Source organism: Lissotriton helveticus, chromosome 1_1 (genome assembly GCF_964261635.1).
Source record: "Lissotriton helveticus chromosome 1_1, aLisHel1.1, whole genome shotgun sequence".
NCBI classification, from domain to species: Eukaryota; Metazoa; Chordata; class Amphibia; order Caudata; family Salamandridae; genus Lissotriton; species Lissotriton helveticus.
Window position 1 is genome coordinate 25,726,686 of NC_136057.1, and position 27,997 is coordinate 25,754,682.

The 27,997-nt window shown below is 46.4% G+C and overlaps 1 protein-coding gene across 8 annotated transcripts in view; it reads right to left on the reverse strand.

Annotated features, from left to right (window-relative positions):
* Positions 1-27,997, reverse strand: part of LOC144816669 (equilibrative nucleobase transporter 1-like) — a 475,323-nt gene that overhangs the window by 101,772 nt on the left and 345,554 nt on the right. For 7 of the 8 annotated variants that reach the window (XR_013606932.1, XM_078674312.1, XM_078674302.1 and 4 more), the window contains one exon: positions 4,339-4,503. Coding sequence is in view for 7 of the 8 variants with exons in the window: in XM_078674312.1 (XP_078530438.1) it covers positions 4,339-4,503 (165 nt within the window). In the remaining variant the exon portion in view is untranslated. The remainder of the gene's footprint in view (positions 1-4,338; positions 4,504-27,997) is intronic. The other variant, XM_078674332.1, reaches the window with a different exon arrangement.

Genomic DNA, 27,997 nt, shown 5'->3' on the forward strand with positions numbered 1-27,997 from the left:
TTCCCTACCTTTGTCCCGGATATGCCAGTCTATGATGAAGTTGTGCTCCGCATGGAACTTTTAGATTATGTGTTGCAGGCAATCGGATCAAGTATAATCATCGACTATTTAGAACTTTGAACTTTGAATTTTGAATTTTGAACTTTGCTTGAACTTCGAATTGCTTGAAAGACTTTTGAAAAGACTTTGTCAATAGCTGTTAACTTAACCTAGAGGCAAGTGGAAGAAGAACAAATTTAGGGACTTTCCACAGAGGACGGAGAAGGGTTAAGGCTGTCTGTTGATTGAAACAAAAGAAGAACTGAAACAGGATTTTCAAGCTGCCAGATGTGGTGCAGGAAACTCGAATAGCAGAGAAAGAGACTTTGGGTGCTTTCCGAGAACGAACTGCTTTGTGCTGAGACCATGGCGCCTGGGAACCCGAATCGTAGAGCCAAGTGCATAGTAGGCACTCTTTTAGCTGGAGTGATTCTCCTTATAGTTATAGTAGTTTCCGTTTCCTATTTTGCACCACACAAACAAGTAGAGAAGGAGGGGGGGACCTCGACACCCGCTACCCCTAGCCAGAAGGAAGAAAGAGAAAGAAGAGAGAAGGCCTTGCTGGCTGCAGAAAGTCGTAGGTTACATACAGATCTGTCGAAAGGAAATTTTGGACAGAATGCATATGCAAAGCTGTTGTATGAATATATTGACGCGATGGATGCAAAAGACTGTTATGTGTGTATGCAATTGCCAGCTTCAGTAGATACCATCACCTTCCATTGACATATGGGATATCTTGTAGTTTGCTGATTAGTATCCTATATGGGCGAAATCACTTTGAATATTTCTTTTCAAATTATGATGCTGTGTTGCCAGAAGTCCCGAATTACAAGCATTTGAACAAGTGGGACTATTATAAGTCAGAGGACAGACTTGGATATTTTTTCATTCCCACTCAAGAGCTAGACACCCCATATGCACACCGACACAACTTGACCTGTTCACTATCCGAGATAGAGAAAAAGTTCATTGAGCAGGTGGAAGATAGGTACACAAAGCAAAAGAAGTTGCGAGATTCAGGTCAAGGCAAGGTAGATTGGACCGAAGAAGAGAAACAGCATAAGTCGAGAGGGAGTTATGGTCCAATAGCTCTAGATGTAGTACAGAAAGGAAACTTATGTCTTCATCGACCACAGACGTATTATGAAAATGTGTACGTGGGTCAGACTACGTGTGACCACACCTTCACATTAGAGTATTATACGAAGGACTTCCTGAAGAGCGTGGTTCAGGTGATTCCTACTGTGTATTTTGTCTGCGGAAGGAATGCGTATGTGAGATTGCCAGAGAAGTGGTATGGAACGTGTTACCTGGCAATTATCTTTCCCAAAATTTACCACACTGAGGATTTTGCTCTCTTAGAGGGAGGGTCCCAGAGAAGGGTGAAGCGGGGGGAGAGTGCTGGAGCAATAATTGGAGACGTGTTTGGGGCAGCGATACCCATGCTAGGAGTCATTTTGTCTGCGGAAGGAATGCGTATGTGAGATTGCCAGAGAAGTGGTATGGAACGTGTTACCTGGCAATTATCTTTCCCAAAATTTACCACACTGAGGATTTTGCTCTCTTAGAGGGAGGGTCCCAGAGGAGCGTGAAGCGGGGGGAGAGTGCTGGAGCAATAATTGGAGACGTGTTTGGGGCAGCGATACCCATGCTAGGAGTCATTTTAAATGACATCAAGATAAGGCGGTTAGCAACTGTCGTAGATGAACTGTCAATGAGTACAGCCAAGTCATTGGTGCTGGTGGAGGGCGAGATGTTGTCTATAAGGACAATGGTTTTACAGAACCGTCTTGCTCTAGACGTCATCCTAGCAAAAGAGGGCGGAGTCTGTAAACGTTTGAAGGTTCAGGAATGTTGCACTTATATACCAGACAACTCTAAGGATCTGGAGACATATATTTCCAACATTACTGCAATCCATTATGAGATTGAGGATTTGACCCAAGAGAATACATGGGAGACCGTTGGTAAGGGATTTGGAAAGGTTGGAAACTGGTTTGCTAACCTAGGGAAGGGTTTCCTGGGATTTGTACTGAAACCCCTCATTATAGCAGTGGCATGTGTGATTGCTTTGTGGGGGCTAGTGAGGTTGTACAAATGGTACAAATCGAACAGATTGGCGAGATCAATGAGAGCGCAAGAGATGCGAATGGAAAGGATGCAAGACAGTCAATACCGCAGTTTGAGAGCATTGGAGATGCTCAAGCGAGGGAACATGGCCATAAGCTCCGTTTAGTTCAGTTCTTACCCTGAGTATGATGTGTGGGTGGTGATGACACAGGTCATCAAAGGGGGGAACTGAGAGAGCGCCATATAAAGTGAATTTTGTAGAGGTGCACCATATGTACAAGTAGTCAGCACCCGGATATATAGAGGACCTTTAATCATGTTTAGATGTGATATATGAAAGCATTTGAATGAATTGACATCTGAAAACGTACAGAACTAGCGTTACAAGGTGCAATTCCATGCTTACTGCAATGTAGAAGTGTTTTGAAATGAAATCTTTCATTAATGATAGAAGTGTTTAATGGATTAATAATGTGCCTTTGGATGAACTATAGCAAAATGTATAATCATGCTTTATGTACTAGATAATTAGTTTAAGATTAGAGCAAATGCTTTTGTCGTTAAGGTTGGAGGCCTAAGTGAACCAAGAAAGTGCTAATGTAAAGCGTGGGGCCTATAACCAGCAGAGGCCTAGTAAATGGAAATGGCGCATGCCTGTATGAAAATGTCTTGCTTAAAACACATAAACGATAGAAATACTTATGAAAGACCTTTTAGAATTGTTGCAACATTTGTAGACTGTTAGTTATGTGCGTATTTCTTTGCAGGCGCCTCATCAAGCAGATAGTAGAGTAGAAGGGCCCATTGTGTATAAGCGTTAGGATGCTAGACTCAGACATGGAGGAGTAGACTGGGAATTTACAGAAGCAACTTGAAAGGATGAAGAGCCTGAGACCCAAGGACGTCTGAACGGACAAGGATGGACTCATGCCATGTGGAAATTTACAGAATCCAACACCTTCTTGAGGGGCGTACCAGGAGGCATGACGTTAACATTGTGGGGTTTGGTATTAGGGACAGTGCCCCGAGAGTGAAGGCAGAGCAGACGAGCTAGAGAGAGCGGTCAGATGGGCAAAGGGCATAGATGCAAGTCAAGAATGATAGTCTAAGAGAATGTGGGCAAACTTCACCTGGAAGTCACCACGGCTGACACCTTTTGGATAGGACTGGCGGTTGTTGAGTAGGGATGCCATCTAGTATAGAGTAGGGACAGACTAACCTGAATTTATGTCTATTATCCTGATGAGTACCAGAACTCAAGTGATAGCAATTTTGTTTAGCCTGATGGTCCTGGAATTAATTCTCGTTCTGTTCATTAGCCGACAGAGACTTTTCCGTAGGATTATGTTTGTATTAGTACCTGTTTATCTGTTGAACCTCTTGCTGAGGTGCCTGTATCTCCAGTTATTTTTGGTTATGTAATAAACCTTCTAAATTCAGTCTTTAGTCAGTGGTTCTTTGGGGAAAGCAATTTGGTATTTTGAATTTGATCTGTTTAGTGTCAACTAGGTTGCTTTATTCACTCCATGACAGGTAAAAAGGTCCAGTCGACCTGTGATGGGATTCTAGAGAATGGGAAGCAGACTCTAGAGGTGAAATCCCGCCGTATCACCCCCAAAATACCCTCACGTGCTCCATCACTGCCCTGTGTCACCCTCAGCTTCTCCTTCACAGGCCCTGCCATTCTTACCTTCCTCCTGCACACCCTCAGCTCCGTCTCAGCCCAGCCTCTCCCTAAACTGCTCTCTGACCACAGTAACCTCCTCCTTTACTTCCATATGCCCGTCTCAATGGACATCTCCTTTACTGATACTTGCCATCCCTCACTAAGCCATACCCTACCTCATTCACAGTACCTTCATCCACTATCCTGTGCTCTCCCTCTGCACTATCCTCTTGCTTCCTCACTACCCCTTGCCCTCCTCCCTAACAGGCTCCAGCCCTCCATGCAGATCCTTGTCCTGTCCCACACCTACTTCACGGCCCCTGCCTTCCCACACCTCCTTATTAACCAAGCCCAGCAGATCATAACCTCATCCTTCACTTCCCAATCCTCACTCACCTCCTCTTAATTTTCCCTCTTCCCTCCCCCACTCCTCCTTTGCTGTCTTCTGCCCTTCACACCTCTTTTGCCAGTCCACCTCCCACACTTCACCCTGCTGCCTCCTGCTCTCCCTCTCCATCTCCCTTACCAGTACCCACCCTCCCTCTCAGCCAGCACCTTACTTTTGTGCTGGTCCCCTTTGGACAGGTGGGTGAGCATGGGGTTCAGCGTGCCGATGAACACTAAATGCCGTAGGTTCATGACAGACAGCCACACCAGGTGCCAGGCGAAGAGCCAGGAGCATGCGCAGCTCCGGAAGGAGGCCACCGGAGCCTCAGGTGCTGCTGCTGTGGATCGAAAAAGAAAACAAAGAGAGAACTACTTACAATGATGAGCAGAACTGAAGCACATCAGAGGCAAACCAGAGAAAAAAAGACACCTAGAAAATAGCATAGATGGCAACTGCTAATAAGCAGCGCTGCTTCACTGCAGGGAGGTGCTTCACTAGGTTACTGGTGACCATCTGCACCACCAACACGGAGTGAAACTCTGACCAAGGCATGTTGACAAACACAAGTGACTCCATGGGTAATAATTTAACAGCTTTCAGCAAATCAGCAAGTTGATGTTTCAGTCACATACATCAATATTGTGAACCATCATCAGGGCAAAGTGACAGTATTCTCCAAACAACTTACTGTTTTGGTATGGAGAGTATTGAAAGGAACGATGATTGGCTTGAATGGGTCCTAATGTCTTGGCTACACACGTTTGGCCCCAGAATGAACAATGGGGAGCCAGTTTGGGCTTTATTGGCCTCATATCTAATGTTATTTGAATAACACTCGATGACTGGCACATTTTCTTCTCTTTAAATGTTCACTTCACGTTTATTATCAGGATTTATACAGTTACCAAGTTGTTATAAATCAATTATATATAAGTTGCAATCTAAGGGCCGGATTAACAAAAGTAAACTATCATGTTTGTCCAAGTATACTCTTTTTGGGTAGTCACAAACGACTATTTAATAAAAGCTTTACGACTACGGAGACTCCACACTCGTGGCGGAGAACTCCGCATATAAAAAGCTAGGCCTGATCGGACGCGTAGAAATCAACCTGCTGACGTCTGCCCATCATTAAGGGGTCTGGCTCGCGCTGACGGCCTCGACTGCGGCAATAGAGACGGGAGAGAAGGGTGACGGCACCTTGACCACAAACGTCAATTGACGTGTAAGGTCCACTAACTGGGAGTCGGAGAGTGCATGAAGGCCGGATCCCCTAAGTGGTGGAGTGGCAGCTGGTGCCTCTTGTACATACCTCATGGGGTGCACATAAACCATACTGCAGCCTAGAGGAGGACAGTGAGGTAGCTTGACCATATTAGCGGCGCACAAGTTTAAGTCCATATGATATAAGAGTAGTGCGTGCCCGCCACCGATATGAGCTAACAAAGTAAGCAGCCCAGGAGCACCCCTCACCAAAGCACAGGAGGAACAGTACGGTTAGGTGGTGGGTCAGCTGTTGCCAGAATGACTGGGAAATACTTGCACAATATACTTGCTTTACACAGAATGTTTGGGTGGACTGCAAGACAAGCAATCGACAGGCAGGCACAAGAAAAAGGGGTTGGCGCCAAGAAATGGCCACCAATTTGGACCTAGTAGTTTGGAAACTGAAAACTCCATCTGGAAGCTAGAAGTCCACTACGAGAACAAAACAGCACGGACAGAGGTTTTGTACTCCATCTCAGGGTGGAATCATTGAAAAGGAGGATGCTGAGGTGAGATGATGTAACCTACACTCCCCCCGGAAAGTGGATTCGCAAATTCACATAGATAGAGACCCTGCATTATAGGTGTGCCCAATAATGCATAGCTAGCAGGTCCCAGGTGGACCAAGGGGTTTGCCCTCAAGATCTTATCTACAGCCACAACATGGTGTCTGGGAAACCCAGGAAAGTTTTCTGTGTAAGAGACATGCTAATCAAGTCATCAGTATCCAAGGCGGACTCACTTAGTGAGAAAGGGCCCTCACAGGGTTCACTTATAGCAGCAGAGCACCTCACTAAATCCATCACAGAGTTTCTCTTCATCAGCTTTCGAGTGGAGCTAATGGAAGTGAAACATGTTATGTTATCTGGGTACTCAATCGAGTGTCCTGGCACTGAAGACCTCGAGGCTGGGCTGACAAAAAGCTGACCAGGGTTTGAAAAATGTACTATTGCTGAAATAACCAAGTGCCTTTCTGAAGGTGAGAAGGTCCTGCCATCTGTCTGAGGACAAGAAGCAAACTATTCCAAAGTTGGGCGGCTTGCACCTGGAAGGAGTGTCTGCCTATTTGAGCGCGGGTGAACTTGGGGATAATTGCCTGCTGCAACGATGAGGATGTCAAAGTTCGACGTGGGCAGTAGAACTGGACTCTTTTCCTGATATTGAAAGCACCTGTACCATACCCTCAGAAAGGAACTTAGCAAAGTGAAACAGGAGCTTACAGATATCAGAACAAAGTGTCAGCATTAAAGGACTCTGGTGCAGCACACAAAGAAAAGGTAGAGTTGTTGAAACAAGAAATGAAAACACTGAAGGGCCATAACTAGGCCTCTAGGCTCAAGTGGAGGATTCAGAGATTTACTCCAGCGGGATAAACATAAGTGTAGGACTTGGTCCTTTTTGGCTAACGTCCCTAAACATTTTGCTTTCTCCCTGGACCTTTTTCTGACATAGTGTTGCCAACTTAGATGCTTTGGACACTTTTCCACCGCAAAAGAGTGTCAAGGTGCAAGTGTTCCCTGTATAAAGTGTACTGGTAATTAGTTGTCCATGATTGGTATACTTGCCTTGCTAAGTAAAGTCCCTAGTAAAGTGCACTGTGTGTGCAGGGCTGGTCATGCAACTGCTACTAGTGGGCCTGCAGCACTAATTGTGCCACCCACACAAGTAGCCTTAAAGAGGGATCTCAGGCCTGCCACTGCAGTGCCTGCGTGCGGTTTGTTAAACTGCTGTGTTGTTCTGTCAAGTCACTTGCCAGACCTTACCCTTAACTTACCCTTTCTGTGTACATCAGACACCCCTATGGTAGGTCTAGGGTACTCCCTGGACAGGGTGCAGTGCATGTGAAAGGTAGGACATGTACTAAGGTGTGTGTCATGTCCTGACAGTGAAATAAGATCCATATAGTTTTTCACTGTTGAAAGGCCATCTTGCCCATAGGATAGAATGGGAGGGCTTTATAATATATTTTCCAGCCTATGTTCCTAAGGGCTTAAGATGAAAAGGTGAAGTTAAGTATGCCTGAACTCACAATGTAACAACATATCTTTTTATGAAGGTGGTTTTTGCATTGTGTGTTCAGAAGCAACTCTTTTAGAAGTGGCTTAGTTTTTGTGCTCTAACATTTTTGTGTGTCTCTGCGTGACTGTGGATTGACTGTCTGGATTTGAAAGCGATAGGATCAGGGGAATGTCTTGACCCAAGGGAGGAGGTGAGACAGCCACAGGCTGACCTGCATCAGCAGTGTAGGGGGAGGAGAAGCCCTTAGAGGTAAAGAGGCCTGGGTTGCTGCTATAAAACAATTGGCTCATCTCCAGCGGTGATTGAGAATGCAGACCCCCACTAATCAATGGAAGAAAGGTGACACTGGCAGGAAGGCACCCAGAACTGGTTTCAACAGGGGTGAGTGCCCCCTGAAACACAAAGACTTCAAAGCCATTGAGGGGTATAACAATGAGAGATGAAACCCCTGTACTTTGGAGAATGGCTTGATCAAGTGTGAACAAGACTAGAGCTAAGGAAGAAACGACTGAAGGATAGGACTGATCCTTGCTGTGTGATCTGGGCTGGCCTGCAGTTTGCTCTTTAAACCAAGGAAAGGCTAAAGGGACTTTGCTGTGTGCTGTGTCCTGAAGTTAACTATCCCCGAGGGCCTGAGCTGAGCTGGCTCCCTGTTTGGAAACACAGGAACATAAAAGTTTCCACGAGAGTCTCAGCGGGGCTGTTTGAGTGTGCCTGTTGCAGTCTGAGACCCTCGTAAGAACTGCCTGTGATCGTGAGCGCCTGGTGTCTTAGTGAATCTCAGTGACGCTGTGTGCGTGTACTTAGTGCAGCACTGAGACCTTCAGGAGGTTCAGTCTGTGATCGGGGGCACCTGGAATCCAAGCAAGGATCAGCGACGCTGTGTGCGTGTCTTTGTGCAACCAGAACCCGTTGTGAGGATTGTCCAGTGATCGTGTGCACCGGAATCCAAGTGAGTCATCTATGCCGTCAGCGTGTGCATTGTGCACTGTGAGACTTTCGTGAGGATTTGCCTTGTTATTGTGTGCACCGGGATCAAAGTGAGTCTCATCGTCGCTGTGTGCGGGTGCGTTGTGCACCAGAGACTTTCGTGAGGATTTGCCGAGTTGTCGTGTGCACCGGAGTAAAGTGAGTCTCAGCGACGCTGTGCGTGAAACAAGCCCTGTGATGGATCAACCCTGTGATGGATCAAGCCCTGATCTTTTGACTAGGTAGGAGTGTTCTGCTTAATTCAGATGCTCTGTCCATCACCACCCCCTTTTATGAATCGTGTGATCTTCGTGCAGCCTGAGACCTGTGTGTGGAGTGTCCAGTGATCGTGCACCCGGAGTGAAGGAAGACTCTGCGACGCTGTGTGCATGTGCTTTGTGGCAACCTGAGATCTTCATAAGTGAAGCAGCCCCGACCGGCAGTCCCGGAGGAGCTGTGTTGCCGGCCCGAGCTGCCGTTGCCATTTCACAAATCTGCTTGGAGGACCAGCCTCTGGACGAGGAGAGTAGAGTAGGTTCGCGCCCCACAGGTAACGTGTGTCAACTACTGGGGCAGGGTGCGGGCTTGGAGGAAGATGCTCTCGCCCTCTCTCTCAGGTTGGCAGCGCGAGCCTCTGCTTCGGCTCGTATCGCGGCCTGTATTGCCAAAGGGAGTGGCGGTACAGGGGCTGGAGTGCGAAGCAGCACTTTGGAATTACATCATACTGTGTTGGGGGCAACTGTTAAAGGCTGACTGAAGGTCAGAAGAGGAGGCAGAGAGACCGCCTAAGGCCCGGTGATCGGGCCTGAGTGTACTACGTAGTATTCAATTTCTGAGAGCGGAGTACCTGACTGAAGTATTACACATTGCAACATTTCTGTATAACAAACTACTTGATTGTCGTATGACGCATTGCCTTGTTCCTGCATAACGAACTACTTGATTAGCATATTGCACATTGCATTATTCCTGCATAACGAATTACCCGATTAGTATATACGCATTGCCTTATTATCGCAGAATGACATTTCTGGTGGTTGGATTATGCATTGCATTGTTTTACCAAGCAAAGTGCCTGATTGTTGTGTTCCGCATTATATTCTTTTCATTGCAGAGTGTCGGATTGCTACGTTACGCATCGCAGTATTTTTACATTGCAAAAGTACCTGATTCTAGCATTATGAACTGTATGACGTATGATTAGGTGTACAAGAGAATGTTTAGAAGAGCTCACTTGACATCGCCAGAACTTGCAAGGGCTGGCTGGCCTGACAGGACAGGAGAAATATCACACAACCTCATAGGTTGGTATTATATCGTGTGGTCTTATCGTATATCTTTTGACAAATTTTATACTCAATTTATTAAACTTGTGTGGAGTCTATTTGTGGTGTCATCAGTGGATTATTGTGAGCGTGGTTGCTAATACTGTACACATTTGCCTTGAAGATAAGCCTGGCTGCTCGTGCCAAGCTACTGAGGGGGTTAGCGGGGCTATCTAAGAAAGTGACCATCCTTTTCCTGATGTTGGAACGCAGGTTCCTACTTGGCCTAAGGTACCTACCTCAGCCTCAGCCAACCAGGGATCCCGAGGCTAACAAAAAGAATAGGAGGGCTCCCACAAAATTACGATAGCTCAGATATATCTGATTTTGGGAAAAGGTCAGGTCTGATGAAACAAGTTGTTTGATAACAAACATGACACTTTTTAGTGGAACTACAGTGAAGCTGGCAACCTGGGAATGCCAAAGTGCCAGCTTATGTTATCCTGTGGCCCCCTAAGCACGTATAGTAGCCCCTGATAGAAGGAGGTTACTCTAGGGACATATAAGCTTGCACTGATATGCTCACACCTTTAAAATAATGTACCCTGCCTTCTGGGTTTAGGAGGCCTACCTTAAGGGTGACTGCGACATACTAAAAGTAGTGCTGTGGCATGGTCAATCATGGCGCGGGCAAAGTCGAGCAGGCCTGCGGTCACCTCTTTACTTGGGGACCCCCTTACCTCCCATGAGCTAGACACCCCTGGTACCACTTTTCAGGGACTTATCAGAGGGTTAACGTCCTTGCCAATTGGGGTTAACAATTCACATGCATCATACTTTAGGGAGAGAGCACTTGCACTGGGGCTGGTTAACAGGCTACAGTGCACCTTCAGAGTCGAAAACCATCAGCATTGGAGAAAAAAGTGTGTGTGTGACCATACAAGGGCCCATTCCTACAAACGTTACTTCTGTTTTTGTGCTGCCTGAATACTTTACACATTGCACTAAGTTAAGCCTTCCTGCTTCGTGCCATAGGTTACATGGGATTGACCTCAGGTTATTTTAGTGACTTTGAGGGTTCAGCACGACAAGGCTTGTGATTGTTACTTGAGGTGGGTAGTAACTCCATTAACTAATGCTCCAGTTTCTTACAGTACTCCGAGAGATGTTTAGAAGGGGTAGGGTGCTGGACATTGGAAGAGATGCTTCGTGGTGCTGCAGGCGCCATAGAAGAAGGTTACACTCTTGCGGCACCATAGAGACTGCAGCGATGGCCAGAAGAACCTCTCTTTGGTCATCAGCAATAGATGAGGGAGTGAGCTGTTAATAAGAAGCACATGTAGTTCAGACTCAGGGCACCGCTTCCTAACTCAAGCACTTCAAAGTGCCATTTGAAAGATTAAACAAGCATTGGCATAGCCAATAGGTTTCGCCTTTTGGCTCTTATAAGTGTTTAGTCAGAGCTATTGGCTTTGCCAGTGTATTTAAGCTATGTTGTAGAATAGTGTGGCTGTTGTGCAGCATGTTCCAAAGTTATAATAAAAAGCGTTAAGCATTTTTGTTACCTTATATATAATTAAAGGGGAAAACATAGATCACCATGTATTATTAGTATGGTACTCATTATCCTGAATAAACAGGAATCAAAACGATATGCGTCATAGTATCGGGGCATGCAATGCAGCAGTTTAGGGAATAAGGACACGTGAATCATAATGCATATATCACCCTAAAAACATAGGCAATAGCGCTCTTGTGCTTCTATTATACCCTTTGTGGTACCCAATACGCCATGTAGATCGCAGAAGCCTCTGGACGCCTCCTACACGGACTGTAGTTGTTCCTGAGTCCCAAAATGTTGACGCGGGGCCAGGACGCATCAGTCATATATCCACAAGACCTAATGCCTCAAGTACCCCAGGGTATGGCCTATAGAGGCACAGCACGGTGGGTGGGGGGTTGGCACAGACACTGAAATTTACCGAGGTGCAAGTTAGGACGTGCAGCTGCTTGTGAGCTGCAGGAATAACGGCCGGACTGCACGCGTGGGAGACCTCTCGTGATCTCTCCTAGTTGACCACTGAAAATACAAGGCCATCTTATGTCTCCCAAAAGGTGAGGTGCGCAGCGTACTGCCTTGGGGACCGCTTGGAGATAAAAGGAGTTAATTAAAGGTTCACCGCTGCGGCCGCGGGCCGAAACAATAAAGCAGTTGTCTTACTTGGACACCCTAATATAAATCTCCTTCGCGTTGAGGTGCGCGTCTATTTAGTATGTTACGGGGTGAGCGCGCCTCGCAGTGGGAGGCTAGGGACTGCATAAGCAGCGCCGGTGGGTGAGTGCGCAATGCCCAACTTAGAGCATGATCTGCACCTAGCAAAACGGAGGGCTTTACCCGCCCCTGGCAGAGCAGCGCAGGAACTGAACCAAGTCTTGAGCTCGCAGTCACAAGGGAGAATGTATTTATTTTATTTATTTATTTAAATTTAATTTTTAACAATTTATAGAGCACGCAAATATCCAAGGGTATCTCGGTGCTATGGACTGTAAAGGATAGCGGGAAGGCTTTTATTGCTCGAAGCCAAGTTTTCACTTGTTTCCTAAAAGATAATAGTGTTGGATTGGTCTTAATTTGTAAGGGGAGCAGGTTCCAAAGTTTAGCCGTTGCCACTACAAATCTACTGTCGCCCCAGTTAACTTTGTTTGTTCTGGAAACAATAAGAAGGTTGGCGGCCGTGGAGCGTAAAGCTCTGCTGGTCGCATATGCTCGAATAACTTTTATCAGATATTCAGGCCCTGAACCATGAACTGCTTTATAAGCAATGTAAAGCGCCTAAAATTTAGTTCTGCTTTTTATGGGAAGCTAATGGAGTTGGCGCCTAACATTGGAAAGTGGCTTAAAGTTTGGAGTGCCTGACAATATCCTGGCGGCTGCGTTCTGTATCCGTTGCAGCCTGTTCAGCACATTTTCTTGTGCATTAATTAACAGGCCGTTACAGTAATCAACTCTTGACATAACTAGAGAACTGATGAGTTTTTCCAGCACTCATCGGGAGATAAGGTAGCAATTTTTGTATCTTCCTTAGAACGTAAAAGGACGAGGAAACCACCGCATTGACATGCTGTTTAAAAGTGAAGCTCTAGTCAAACATGACGCCTAAGTTTCTGGCCTTCTTAACAGGAGCAGGGAGTCATCCCAGTTCCTCTGGCCACCATGCCGGGGACCATCCCAGAGTTAGGTAGCCAAAAACCATTACCTCGGTCTTGTCCGAATTTAGTTTAAGGCAATTATTTTCCTTTCATGAACTGATGTCCAGCATGCCATCATGAAAGCCTGCCGCCACTGCTTCCCCGTCTTTATGCACCGCTAGCACAAGTTGTGTGTCGACAGCATAGGACGTGAGACCCATTCCAAAAGTCTTGATTACTTGTGCTAAGTCCTTTACGTATATATTAAACAGGGTCGGGCTCAGCGACGATCCCTGCGGAACACCACTGGGAAGAGCAAAGACTGATGAGTTATAGTCCCCCATGCTAACTGACTGAGTCCGTTCGGAGCGAAAAGAGGACAGAAGAGCCTTGGCATTTCGACCGACACCTAGGGCTGAGACACGGTTAATCAAAGTGACATGATCAACCGTGTTAAAAGCTGCTGATAAATCCAGTAGCAGCAGGACAGCGGCACCTCCTCTGTCTAGCACCATTCTGATTTCATCTGATGCTTTGAAAAGAGCGGTCTCCGTGCCACGTCCTTTCCTAAAGCCAAGTTGGGTGTCATCTAACAGTTTGTTCTCTTCTATAAACTGCGTTAACTGGGTATTCATAATTTTTTCAAAGATCTTCACTGGAAAAGGTAAACGTGCAATTGGTATGTAGTTTTTAGTTTCACCTGGGTCAAGAGTACTTTTCTTTAGCACTGGTTGAATAATGGCCTTTTTCCATATTGAAGGGTAGGTGCCCGAGCAAAACCTAGCATTGCAGATGCTCATTAAATTAGTGCGTATCAGGTCCGAAATCGTTTTTAAGACTGACGGGGGGCATGGGTCAGACGGGGACACTGATTTGACTGTCTTAATCAAATCAGTGACCAGTTCCACCGACACTGGTCTGAATTCAATAAAACCGGGGGACTCTCCAATCATGTTATTGTCATCTAACTGGTTCAAGTCCTCTATAGGTGTGTTAACATTTGAGTAGATGTGGCCCACCTTGCCTTGGAAAAAACTGGCTGATGAATCACAAAGTGATTGGGAGGCTTCTTTGATAGAATTGCGCTAGGGGCCAGAGAGGGAAAATGAAGTGCGCCGCCACTTTTTTGAGACACGCAAATGTAAACAAGCGCACGCGGTCACCGTAATTCGAAACAGATGGCCCCTGCGCCCCGCTGCTCGTTCCTACAAGGTGGATGCCGCCACAGGCACGAGTATTGGAAAAGTGCAGACCGATTCCAAAAGGTCATCTCCTAGAGCAGCGCATGCGTGCTGCGCAAGTCTAGACTAAAAAAAGTCTTGTGAGTCTGGAATAAATGTAACAGGTATGGGTGTATGATGTTTGTCACAGGTGGAGGAGGTGCCAAAGATTGTGGTTTCCTGCAGTGTCATAGTTTGGAGGCAGAACACTCACGGAAAGGACAATTGTGTATGTGTACTGCTTTTCGGTATTCACAAAGCTAAACTTAGACCAAAAGTCTAAGTTTAATAGTAGTTACTTACCTTTGTGAATACCGAAAAGTAGTCAAGTTATACTTTTGGTCTAAGTTTAGCTTTGTGAATACTGAAAAGTAGTAAAGTTAGACTTTTGATCTAAGTTCAACTTCATGAATGCGGAACATTTATTAAAATTACACAAGAGTGTAAGTTTACCTTTGTGAATTGGGCCCAATGATCTAATCAGTACTAAAGGCGATAAGTTTGAGTACTAAATCAAACCCAAAAGTATGTATTTGTGGCATGTCTCATTCCCACAGCATTATTTTATTTTGCATGTCTAGTGTCTTTGACATTTGGAGTGGATGAGCTTTCCGAAAGGAGCCCAGCCGCGTGTGCTCTGACTGAAACGGCAACAGTTTAATCTAAGGCTGCCACATCTGTCACCTTGGTACATCAAACGTCTTTGTGCAAAGGTTTGCACAGAAGTACAAGGTGACAATACGGGATGTATGAATAAAGAACATTTTTTTCCACTGGCACTATATGTTTATAGAAAGTATTTTTGCTGCAAAACATGCAAACAATGAATTAAAACTTCATTTTGGTTCATTTTACAATGAAAACTACTATAAAAACCAAATCTGCAGATATGCATGTAACTTCACATTCAGATGTCTATTATGTGCAGAGTTTGGCTTTAACTTGCTGACGGAACTCCTGCCGTTAAAGTCCCTTTCCTGAATGTGAAATGGAGATGCAGGACCTGTAACATCAAAGGAGAGCCACATGACAGACCAGAAATGCAGTCAGTTTTTTTTTTTTTTTAACGTCTTTATTTCGAAATTTCTTCATAAAAGACAAAATATTTACATGCAATCAAAATAACATAGTCATAAGTATTTATAATTAGACAAAAGAATATAGTTAAAAACCACAATTAAATATGCATATAAAGACAACTGAGAAAAAGTATTTTTCTTACATTTGATTATAAACACAGCGACAATACTGGTCAAGAGATGATAAATTAACATGCTCTTTGGATATTTCAGGTTGAAATTAAACTTTGAGTACTGCGAACTGACTTAATCCTTATTAACCAGGCCCATCCAAGGAATTTTGCTAGTCCAATGGATAGCCATTCGGAGGTGTTAGTTTTTAAGATAAATAAAGCTTCCTTGCTCACCCTGGTCTTTAATCTATTACAGATGGGCTTTAACCACTTATGGCGTGGTTCATAGTAAGCAGTACATACAAACAAAAAGTGACCTATTGTTTCTTTATGTCCAATACAGCAAGGACAGAGGGATGACTCCGATTTCAACCAGCCACTAGTGAAATCCCTTAGTGGCAGTGTACCTAGACGAAACTGGTGGTAGAGTTTCCTGTCTAAGGTTTTAGGAATTACATCCCAGTAGGTCTCAGTATGAGGAACTGCTTTGTGAAGCAGAAACAGGCCAGTCAGATTCGGTTTCTCCGAAAGAGCAACGTGTTCTTCTTTCACCATGGACCAAAAGAGTAGTTTAAAATCTTTCTTTGAGGGAAAGATATGGGAGCCCGGATCTGACCATAACAGGGGAAGGCCCATTCCAGTGAGAGTATTTCTGATTAACTTAAACCATAATATTTCAGCTGCCCCTGGTTGCTTTCTAACGTCCTGTAATTCTTGAGCAAACATGGCAAGATCCGGGGTAGACCAAATGCGTCTCCATAACGCCACCATCCTGAACTGAGCTTGGTGTTTTATAGAATAAAAGCCCATGTCCATCAGGAGTGGTAATACAGGTGTTGAGGAAGGAAGATTGACTAAATTACGGAGAAATTTGTTCTGGATCCTGTCAAGGACAGCCAAATCCACACTACCCCAAATATCAGCCCCATATAATATTGCTGATCTGATTTTTGCATTGTAAATTTTAAGTGCGGGCAAAACTCTTTTAGTCAAAGAACACCGCTGCTCCTTCACTAAACAGCCGGACAAACGAGCAAATTTCAGACTAAGCGCCGCTATTTGCTCTTTCCAGCGTAGCCTGTAATCCATTGTTACACCAAGGTATGTCATTACTTCAACCTGCTCCAAGCTAGACCCGTTCATCGTGACATGGCCCCTCAATGGTTTTTTCTTTGTCAACACCATGAATTTGGTCTTATTAATATTAATTTCTAAATCATTCTCGTTACAGAAGTCCACAAATTTATTTATAGCTGCCTGTAGTCCCTTCTGTGTTTTGGCCAGTATAAGTGTGTCGTCTGCGAAAATTAAAAGGGGAAATTTGGTCCCACCCAATGATGGGGCGTCGGTAGGGATAGCTGACAGGAACTTAACCACCTGATTAATAAAGAGTATGAAGAGAGTGGGGGCCAGGACACAGCCCTGTCTCACTCCACGAGTCACGGGGAAGGATTCAGTAACCTGGCCCTGACGACCCCATCTCACTCTAGCGAAGTTCCCCTCGTGCAATCTGATAGTCAGTTCAAGTAGCGCAGATGGAACACCCATCCTTCTCAAAGCAGCCCACATCTTCCCTCTGGGGACCAAATCAAACGCTGATTTGAGATCTACAAATGCAGCGAATATCGTGCCACCCCCCAGTAGCACAGTTTTCCAATAAATCATCACAAATCTTAATATTTGGTCTACAGTGCTAATATTTGCCCTAAAGCCAGCCTGCATTGGAGACAAAATGTCAGCTCCTGTCATCCATGATTCAATTTTCCCTAGTAGCATTCTGGCCACTACCTTTTGTAAGGCGTCGATAAGACTGATGGGACGATAGTTTCCCGCATCAGTTTTATCCCCTTTTTTGTACACGGGCAGGATCTCTGCCCCTTTCCACGAATTTGGGATGCTGGTACCTCTTGCTATTGCATTTGCTAGGGTAGTTATGTATAGGACCCAATGCACTTGATCGTACTTAAAAAGGTCTGCTGGGACGCAGTCCATGCCAGGGGCTTTGCCATTCTGAACTTGTTTTAAAGCAGCAACGGCTTCTATTTCAGTGAAAACAATGTGATCAGGCAAAAGCTCTGCAGTCTGCACACTGGCATCTTCCCTGGGTAGGGAGATCCGTTCCGGAGTACTAAACTGCGTCGCATAGTGCTTGACCCATTGTTCGGCAGGCACGTGGTTTACAGGAACTTTCGGGTCCCCAGATCCTCCCCATCTCACAACCTCCCAAAATTTTTGTTGATTAGAAGAGGTGCTAGCTTGGTATAAATCCAACCAGCGCTGTTCGTCCCAGTTTATTTTAGCTTCTCTGAGAACTTTCTTATAATTAACCCTAGCTAATCTTATGTCCGTGACAGACTTAGATTTAATTGCAGCTAACAAGGAACTATGGGCAGCACGACAAGCTTTGTTGTACCATTTGTTCCTTTGAGCTGGGCCATTATTTCTCCCCTTTACAGGTTTATTAAAAAAAGTTTTGATTTTGTTAAAAAGGGAGTCATGAATCATCCCTATTTGTTCTAATGAAGTGCCATCATTAAGTATGGGTACCATCAAGTCAGTGGCAGCTAAGACCTCCGCTGCAACCTTGTCTATGGTGGTAGGGTTGTCTAAAAACCTAGCCCATCGTACCCTTCTGCAATCATTAGTGAGAATGGCCTCAGCTGTGGCAATAGATGTTGATGAGTCCATATTTAATCCCTCGTTCAATAATAATTTTATTGCCAGTGGATTATGGTCACTTTCTGGTCTTGTAACTACTTCCATATCCTCTAGGTTTTTCCAAAACTCTATCCTGATTAGAAAATAGTCAATACGGCTTGAGTGCAAAGAATTATCAAAAGTGACCTTTCCCATCAAATCAGATTTGGTTCTGCCATTGGCAGCTCGCAGATCCCATTCAAGGCAAAGGCCTAACCACTGCATAGCGGCCTCTGTAACTTTTTTGATTGGGGGAATGGATAGCTGTGGGATGTTCCAAATTATGTCATTTTCCCCATACCCGTCATTGTCAAGGCTGGGAAATGGTTCGAAAGAACAATTAAAATCGCCTGCCACCATAACACACTTTTCTCTGCTAATTTCGTTCAATAGGGAATCTAAGTCACTGGCCGCTCTCATGGGCTTCCCACCAGGTTGCCCTCTTGCATATATATTTATCAAAAAAAGATCCGGGTTATTTTTACCAGAAAGTTTTACGGCCAAGATATCGTTACTGGAAGTGGGAACGGTTGTAATTGTAATTGCCAAAGATTGTCTAATCCAGATGACAAGACCACCTGAAGGACGTCCTTTAGGACCTTTGCTTGCTGGTTTATAATAATTAAGGTAACCAGCCCGATGTATGGCTTCAGTGGTCCAACTTTCCTGCAAAATAATTACATCATAGGTATCCACAAAGGAGCCCCAATCATCCCCAGACATTTTCCCTTTTAGTCCCGCTATATTCCATGACAAGACATCTAGAGAATGAGTGGGATCCATTAACAGATTAATAGAAGATTTCACTAACCTCCCACAGGTCGGGGGTTTTGTAGTTAGATTTTGGGATAATTCCCTTCCTACCTCCCCATGAGAGTTTCTACAGGTCCCTGAAGGTATCTCTACCCTGGGAGATATAGAACAGTTAGTAGGGCAATTCCGTACTTCCTCAGTCAACCCCAAGACCGATGGTTCTTTATTGAGTCAGTCCACGCCCTCCAGACCGGACAATGGAGCAAACCGATTTGTGAGACGCGGATGAAACAATGGGTAAATAGGGGTATCAAAAGGAAATCTCCCTCTTTGCCTGTCTCTTCTGGGATAATGAAACGGGGTTTGGGGTCTAGTTGAATATAAGGCAGGATAGAAATAATTCAACAGTAAGGTTTGCACATCCCCCACTCTTCCGAATCTTGGTTCCCTACTAATAAGTTCTGCCACCCATGGCTCTCTAAAACTTATTACCACACAATCCCCCTCAAGATCTTTCTTACCAAAGCCAACCCAGTCCACCCTCCTTACATTAAGGATTTCCGGCTTTACGTTGGGTGGAAGTGGGCGATTTTTATTAAGCCAGAAAATAACCTTGTTATATAGGTCCATGTGTGTTTCTCTCTTGCCATCGTCAAGAGGAGCCACGCCAGTTAAGATGATGGTATAAGGCTGTGACTCTGGTGGGAGGTTCACACATTGTCTCCTAGGGATAGGTTTAGATTTTGGCCCGGAGCTTTGGTTTTGATTACTACGGGGAGTGGGTTTTTTTTTGTCCTGGGGTAGTTTAACAGCCTTACACTTAGGAACAACCTCAGTAGTTGCTATTTTCTTAGAAGCAGATACAGTTGTTTTCTGCTGAACTTTAGACACAGAGGGCCCCTCTTTTGTATTAATACCCCCTGTTTTATTATTCACCAGGTTAACCTTTGAAGGGGACAGAACAGGGGGAATCAGTCCTTTAGAAGTTAAGCTAGCAAGGGTTCTATTTGAGGTAGCTATATTGTCTTTCACCATTATTTCTAGGGAGTCCATTTTAGTGTTTAAGAGTCTTGTTCTTTCGAATAGCGGTAAAAGTATGGATTTAAGTAACAGCTCTATCTTAGCCAGAAATACTCCTTCTACTATACTAATTACGGTGTTATGATCTTCTAGTTGGATAACCTTGTTTGCATTAACCAACTGTATAGGGGAATCAGGAACATTTCCTATACCCTCACTGTGTTCCTCTAGATCAGGAGAATCTATCCTTTTGCGTTTCCCGGGATTCTGCGAGGGTGAACATTGTAAACCAAAAGGGGGAACCAATTGCTCCATACTTATATTAAGATTTGGAGAGTCCGAGAGACCTGATTTCTCTTCGGACTGGTCTAGGGAAATAGTCCCATCATTTAGCAGATTATCATGTGCAATATTAGAACGACTTTCTTGACCAGACTCTACTAACTCTACAGTTTGGATCTCAGGAATAGTTACAAATCCTAAATCAGCATTAACATCATCGCTATCTATATCTAACACAGAGAGTGGGACAGGAGAAACAGCTTCGTTAATTCTCCCAAGAGAGGATCGCTTGCCTGTAATTATATCCAGCGAAAGCCGTTTTTCTGCTAAAGCGATCTCTTTCTCCAGTATGGCTGTAGAACGTTTAAAAAACTGATCGATTGTCCCGGAAAAGGTACCATTAGAGGTGGAAACCTGGACTTGTCTTTCTTTACCTGATCTTAAAGTAATTTTTAAATCTAAAAGAGAGACAATTAACACCAACCTCAGTAATATATAGTCAATAATGTAAGAATATACCAAATATGTTCTGACTAATGCAAAAAACACAACCCGTACTAAGATCAGGCACTTTAGTTAGTTAAGAGACAAAGAGATAAAATATCAATTAAATAGTGCTATACAGTACAATAGTAAAGGGAAGAAAATGTTAAAGGTATGGCCCAGCCCGGCCCCAATCGGCCCCTGACGGCCACGGACGGTCCCGCCCTTGTCCCGGGCTTCTCCCGGCGAGCTCCCGCGCGGCGGTGCCCGTACACTTACTAATATCCTTGGGGACAGTTGGGTAATTGTTGGGGGCGGGGCGATGAGGGAGAGCGGCCCGGGTGTTACGGGCGCGAGGTAAGCTGGGACTCTTGGGAAACTGAGTCCAGCCCCTCCTGCTCGCAGCCCTCGCAGCCCTCAGCCCTGGATGGCACACACAACAGCTGCTCCCAGGTCACACAAACGCCCTTCAGCGAGGCGGGACCCGCGCAGCGGGTTCCGCGAGGCGTGGAGGCAGAGACGAGCCAAAGGGAATCCACAGGTCCTCGTGGTCAGCAAAGTAGGCTCAAATGGGGTCCCACGTTGTGGAAAATGTCCGATGGTTTTCACCGGTCTGTTGGGGGCGGGGCGATGAGGGAGAGCGGCCCAGGTGTTACGGGCGCGAGGTAAGCTGGGACTCTTGGGAAACTGAGTCCAGCCCCTCCTGCTCGCAGCCCTCGCAGCCCTCAGCCCTGGATGGCACACACAACAGCTGCTCCCAGGTCACACAAACGCCCTTCAGCGAGGCGGGACCCGCGCAGCGGGTTCCGCGAGGCGTGGAGGCAGAGACGAGCCAAAGGGAGTCCGCAGGTCCTCGTGGTCAGCAAAGTAGGCTCAAATGGGGTCCAGAAATGCAGTCAATATTAGCAAGAGGCATTCTAAGGCACACCTGTCTGTGAAGAACTCTTGCATCATTCCTTGCTTTTGATTTTGTGGAAAAAATTCAGATTGCTGGAACTAAAATCCACAAGCGGGCTGCAGCAGACAGGGGTTTGAGGTAGAGATTTCCTTAGAAACAATTGGGATGGTGGACATTGAAGACTGGAAGACTTCAGCAGAATAAGGGAGGAAAAGTTACATCATAACAGTTTTGGCAGTAAAACAGTGTGAGGGGGCGGCGATTGGCCTCTGTGAAGATGGCCACTCGCTGGAGTGGTTCTGCTCATGGCATCTCTTGCAGGACCAACAAATATGACTTTAGAGGGCTGATCTCTCTCAAAATCTGGTGAATGCTTGTGTGCTAATCTTAGAGAACTAACTTTAGGCGCTACCACAAAGGTTCGCTCCAGTGTGGGCTGTTCCTGATCTGGACTCAATGCCAGGCATAGACCATTGGATCACTTCCCATTTACTCTAGCACCAGTCGCCACATGGTGGACTCGTGAGACAGCCACACACTTTAGTCCAGAAGTGCACAGATAATTTGGCTCCCTAAGGGGTGCTGGTACTCCTATGGAACTTTCAAAGCGGATACGATGTGGTACCCGAGATATAGCCTAAGATAATATACAGTACTCAAGATGAAGCATAAGATAAAATCAGGTGCCGGAGATGTAGCCTAAGATACTACGCAGTACCCGAGATGTATCCTAAGATACTATGAGGTACCAGAGATGAAGCCCAAGATATTATGCAGCCCCTGAGATTAAGCCTAAGATACTACACAGTACCCAAGATGTAGCCTAAGATACTATGCAGTGCCTGAGATGTAGCCTAAGATACTATGCAGACCCAAGATGAAATCTCAGGTACTATGCAATCACTGAGACGAAGCCTAAGATACTATGCAGTACCTGAGATGAAGCCTAAGATACTACGCAATACCCGAGATATAGCCTAAGATACTATGCAGTACCCGAGATGTAGCCTAAGATACTATGCAGTACCCGAGATAAAGCCTAAGATACTACACAGTACCCGAGATATAGCCTAGGATACTACACAGTACCCGAGATATAGCCTAAGATACTACGCAGTAACCGAGATGTAGCCTAAGATACTATGCAGCACCCAAGATAAAGCCTAAGATACTACACAGTACCCGAGATAAAGCCTAAGATACTACACAGTACCCGAGATATAGCCTAAGATACTACGCAGTACCCGAGAAGTAGCCTAAGATACTATGCAGTACCTGAGATGTAGCCTAACACCTTAGGAGCTTCGTAAACATACCTCCCCAGTGCTGCGCTGTCCATTATCCAGTGCTGAACTGGACGTCCAACGGTCGCACGCAGCACTGGGGAGGTAGTGCCCGTGACGACCGTTGGCCGACGGCAGCACTTAAAGGGTTAAGATACTATACAGTACCCTAGATGAAGCCTAAGATACTATGCACTCCCTGAGATGACGCCTAAGATACTATGCACTCCCTGAGATGACACCTAAGATACTATGCAGTCCCTGAGATGAAGCCTAAGATACTACGCAGTACTCGAGATGAAGTCTAAGATACTACAAAATCTCTGATTTGAAACCTAATATACTATATAGTACCCGAGATGTAGCCTAAGATACTACACAGTACCCGAGATGTAGCGTAAGATACTATGAGGTCCTTGAGAAGTATCCTAAGTGTGAGAAGTTGGCCTGATGTGCAGTGCTCACTATTCTAGTGATCACTATATATCAGTCCAAACAACCCTTATTGATGATTGGTTGTAAGTCAACCTTATAGACCAGCTATCCTAGTAGCATGGATACGAGCAGTCTAAGGCTAAGACTCTAGAGGGCGTGTTAAGCCAGCTGTTTTACCATCACATTACCCCTTGAACACCCAGTGAAAGGACACCACACAAGTGTTATGAAAATAAACAATGTATTTATTAGAATCACAACAACCCTGTACTCTTTATGAGGACAGGGTGCTAAGCACACAACAAAACTCTTACGAAAATACTTTTAAGTTAGCACGTTACACAAATGCCCGAGGGGCACGAAAAACCATATACACTAAAAGTGGAATGCGAATTACTAGCAGGTAAGTAACAGTTCTAATAGGCTTTGGAATCGCTAGGACTGGACTAGGGAATCGTTAGATTACTACTAGGAGGCCCAGGGGACTCGGGTGCAGAGTGTGCACTCTCACGCGGGATGCGGGACAAAGTCTATGGAGGCTAGTAAAGGCAAAGTTAGTGTTCACGGGCGAACCCGACCTGGTAGGAAGAAAACGACAGTGGATCCTGACCCTTGGATAGTGAGGCTATGCTGGGACACCGGAGTGCCGAAGTTACCTAGCCCAGGGGCTGCAGCTGCATAGGCCTGAAAAGACGTCGGGGATCTCGTTGCCGGACCGGGAGCCTGGAAGGAAGAAGTTGCTGGCAGGCGACCAGTGAAGGAAAGTTCGATGGATCCAAGCCTGGATCAAGGAAGAAGAAAACCTGAAAGCAGAGGGGACCAAGTTCTTGAATCACTAGCCAGTGATTAAGTGGGCACCAGGATGGCACCGGGCGAAGTCACCGCAGTCAGGTGAGTGGGCGCTGCTGGGCTCTGCAGTCTCTCGGACCAGGAGGCGTTGTCGGCGACCAGGATGGAGGTGCGAGCTGTCCCACGAAGGATGAAGTTGTTGGCGTCGAAGTTACCCAGGATTGGGCAACAAGCCTTGGCTAATTCAAGCCCACGCGGTGGACTCAAAATGGCGTCTTGAGTGGACCAGGAGGGTCCAGGGTGCTCCTCTTCTGGGAGGGAGCAAGGGCCAGTCTGGAGCAACCAGACCAGCAGCAGAAATGTCGTCGGGCGTCGTCAGGAAGGCCACAAGCCAACGGGCTAGTAGCCAAACAACGCGGTGAACAGCGGAAAGCAGAAGGGCCCCACGCAGATCGTGGAGATGCTGGGGGGCTGCACTTCGGAGCTGGAGCTGCTCAGAGTCGGGGCTTCTCGGACCCCAAAGCACTCACCAGTGGAATACTCGGCGGGCTTGCTGTGCAGAAGTCGTGCAGTCTTGGCGATGGCCGGTCCCTCGAGGTCTCGTCGCACCCACGGTTCTCAGCTGTGCTGTAGAGGTGGGTAGAGGTCAGAGGTGCCAGGGAAGCCGGGTCTCGTCGAGCTGGGCAGTCGGATTCCGGAGGAAGGACGTGCAGCAGACCGCAGTGTTCTGTAGATGGTGCCTGCGGGTGCAGGGTGACTACTCCTTAGTCACAAGGGAGAAATCTTAGGAAGAAGTCTTGAGTTCCTTTCGCAGAAAGTAGTTTCAGGATTCAAAGATGATCTGATTTGGAAGGGGGCCAGTCTCTACCCTTATCCTGTAAAAAGGGGCTGGCACGCGACTAAGTCCTGCCCTATGGGTGGGACTAGGAGGGGGGTGGTTACACCCACTTCCTTGGCGGGCTTTTCCCCAGCACAGGGTCTGGAATGACCCTGGAACTGGTTCAAGCCGGCCTATGCATAGTGAGCACCGGGGTGCTACTTGCAGTCACCTTCCTCTAAAGCCCTGCCTACCTACAATACACAAAACCCTGTCTGGGACGGTGCTGGCACCGCCCCTGGCAGGAAACCCTTTGTCCTTATCTCCTGCTCTGGGAGGACTCCCAGCAGCAGGAGGGCAGACTTGTGTCTCGGTGGCAGCATCCATTTTGTGGATGCTAAGGCTCTGTCTGACTTTTAACCGGGTTATAGGTTACAGGCATGTCGTGTCCCTCTAGAAGGGTGGAATGCTAACCCCGTCGCCAGAATTGGCGAGGGGTTAGTATTCCAATTCGTATGACACCTTACTCGACATGTTTTGATAAAGCGATACCAGAGTTGGCACATAACCGCGAGGATTATAATGCACTTAAGAGTATATGGTATGCGATATCATGGAAACGGCTAAGGGATGGATCCCGAAAGCCGCAGACAGGCTCAGCTCATGCTAGAGCACCATCTCACACGATTCCAAGCACTCTGCCTTCAGGATTGTTAAGGCCTGCCATAGGAGTGACTGATAGGAGATCTGTGTGTCCATTTTAGGGTTAGATATAGGTATACTATATCTAAAGCAAAGGGTGATTACACCACCTTGCCCCAGCTGTCAAGCAGCCAGTTGTGTCAGATTTGGATGGCCAGCCAGGGGTGGCATAATACATGCTGCAGCCCCTGGTAGGCCCTGGGTACACCTATGCCCTGGGTACCTAAGGTACACTGTACAGGGACTGGTAAGGTGACTCAGTATCCAATTTAGATATGTACCTAAGGTACATGGAATCCATTTTACAGAGAGAGCAGTAGGCCTGGGGTCCTGAATAGCAGGGCCCCAGGTCAACTAAGTCAGAAAACCAGCAAAACACCAGGCAAAAAGTTGGGGGCAACCATAGTCAGGGGTCAACCTTCCTACATAACCCCCCCCCAAACGAAAGGAGATAAGGCTATCCTTGTCCAGGTAAGCCTATATTGCCTAAGTGGCCATTTAAGGAAGTACCAGCACTGGCATGGTTACCCCCTATGTCATGGTCCACTAAGCAATCCCTCACCCTAAGGGTGTCTGAGGGTCTCCACCATAGGGAATCTCTACCTGTGGTGTGTTTTGTCAAAGAAAAAGGCTGGTGCTGAAATGGAGTACTGAAGTGAGGCTCCACTAATTTTGGGCCCAGCTTCCTCCAATCATTTTCCACCATATAGGCCTTTCTTTCCAAGACTGAGTTGTTTTGGGCTCTCAGGGTCAACCTCTGGCTACCTACAGCTGGAGGTTGGGTCCCTCTGTTTGGCTTACTGGAGGGACAGTTCAGGTCTGGGGCCCTCAGGTCCCAAGTTTGGCTGTGCCCAACAGTGTCCATCTGTGGGAGGTCCCTAACTAATTTTAAGGGGGATCCCTCAGGAGTGTGTCTTATTTTCACTTGGCTAGGTCTACTAGCTTCAGTGCCCTTAATCTGCTGATTGGGAAATTCTTTTGGACAGGGGGCCCTTTGGGGTCCAACACTGGCCTCCCTGACCTCTACAGCCCTGGGCTGACTGAGGTAGGGTAGAGAGGGGCAGGTTACCTGCTCCAGACTGGGTCCCACCTTGAAAGGGTCCACTGACATCAGGGGTTCTGCCAGGCTAGGCCTGACTACCTCTGTGGCAGTTTCTTCACAAGGGGTCAGATCAGTTCCCTGAGGAGGCTGATCCTTTCCTAAAGTCTGGTGGGAGGGAGATTTCTCTTCCTCCTCAATACTCTCTGTCTGAGTGGAGTGATCCATAGTTTCAGGCTTCACAACACTGTCATCTGTCTGAGTTTGAGCTGTGGCCATCACAACTCTCCCAACCTTTTCAGGAGGGGGCTCAGTTTGGGTGTGGGCTGTGACCATCACAGCCTTGACAACCTGTTCTGGGAAGGAAGTTGTCTGAGATTGGGTTGTGACTGGCACAACCCTCCTGACCTGCTCAGGGAGGATATCTTGGACTGGGGCTGTGGCTACCACTGCCCCACTACCCTTACCATGGATGTTCACCATTCTAGAATGGGTCTCTTGCTCTACTTCAGCCCAGGCTGAGAGCTCTAAATCATTCCCCAGTAGGCAATCTACAGGCAAGTTTGGTGACACTGCCACTCTCTTGTGGCCAGTGACACCTCCCCAGCTGAGATTGACCACTGCCATGGGATGATCTCTCTGTACTCCATCAATATTGGTCACCTGGTATGTGGCACCAGGTAAAAGTTGCCTTGAGGGGACTAGACTCTCAGTCACCATAGTGATGCTAGCCCCTGTATCTCTATAGGCCTCAACTTTTATACCATTGATGAGGGGCTCCTGTCTGTACTTGCCCAAAGTGTTGGGACAAGTTGTGAAGTTGGCAAACCCCATGCCAGTCTCACAGACAAGAGTATCTAAGTTTGGGGACCTGGTTAGGCCAGAGTCCCCAGGAACTCCCAAAGTAAATGCACCCAAATTCTTGGGGGCATTCCCACCACCTGGGGGATTACTACTAGTAGTAACAGGAGGTTTGGGAATGTTACTTGGGGGTATGTTTTCCTTATTGTTATTCTTTGGGCAACTGCTGTCAGTTTTTAAATGACCCACCTGTTTACAGGGATAACAATAAGGTTTCTTCTGGTTATTGGAAGGATTCTGGGACCCACCCCCCTCAGAGGATTTTTGGGGCCCTGATGTGGTTTGATCTGTAGATTTATTCCCACCCTTCTCTTGAGGCTTGGTTGATTCCTTTTTCTGGTCACCACCTTGGTTCTTGGGCCTAATCCTGGTTCTGACCCATTTGTCTGCCCTCTTACCCAATTCTTGTGGAGAGGTCAGATCAGAGTCTACCAGGTGCTGGTGTAATAACTGGTTCTGACAATTATTTAAGACTTGCTCTCTCATAATTAGATTATACAATCCCTTGAAATCAGTAACCTTACTACCCAGTAGCCAGCCTTCCAAAGCCTTAGTGGCACAATCAACAAAGTCAGACCAGTCCTGAGACTGAGTTTTCTGGGTGTCTCTGAACAGCAACCTGTACTGCTCAGTGGTTAAGCCAAACCCATCA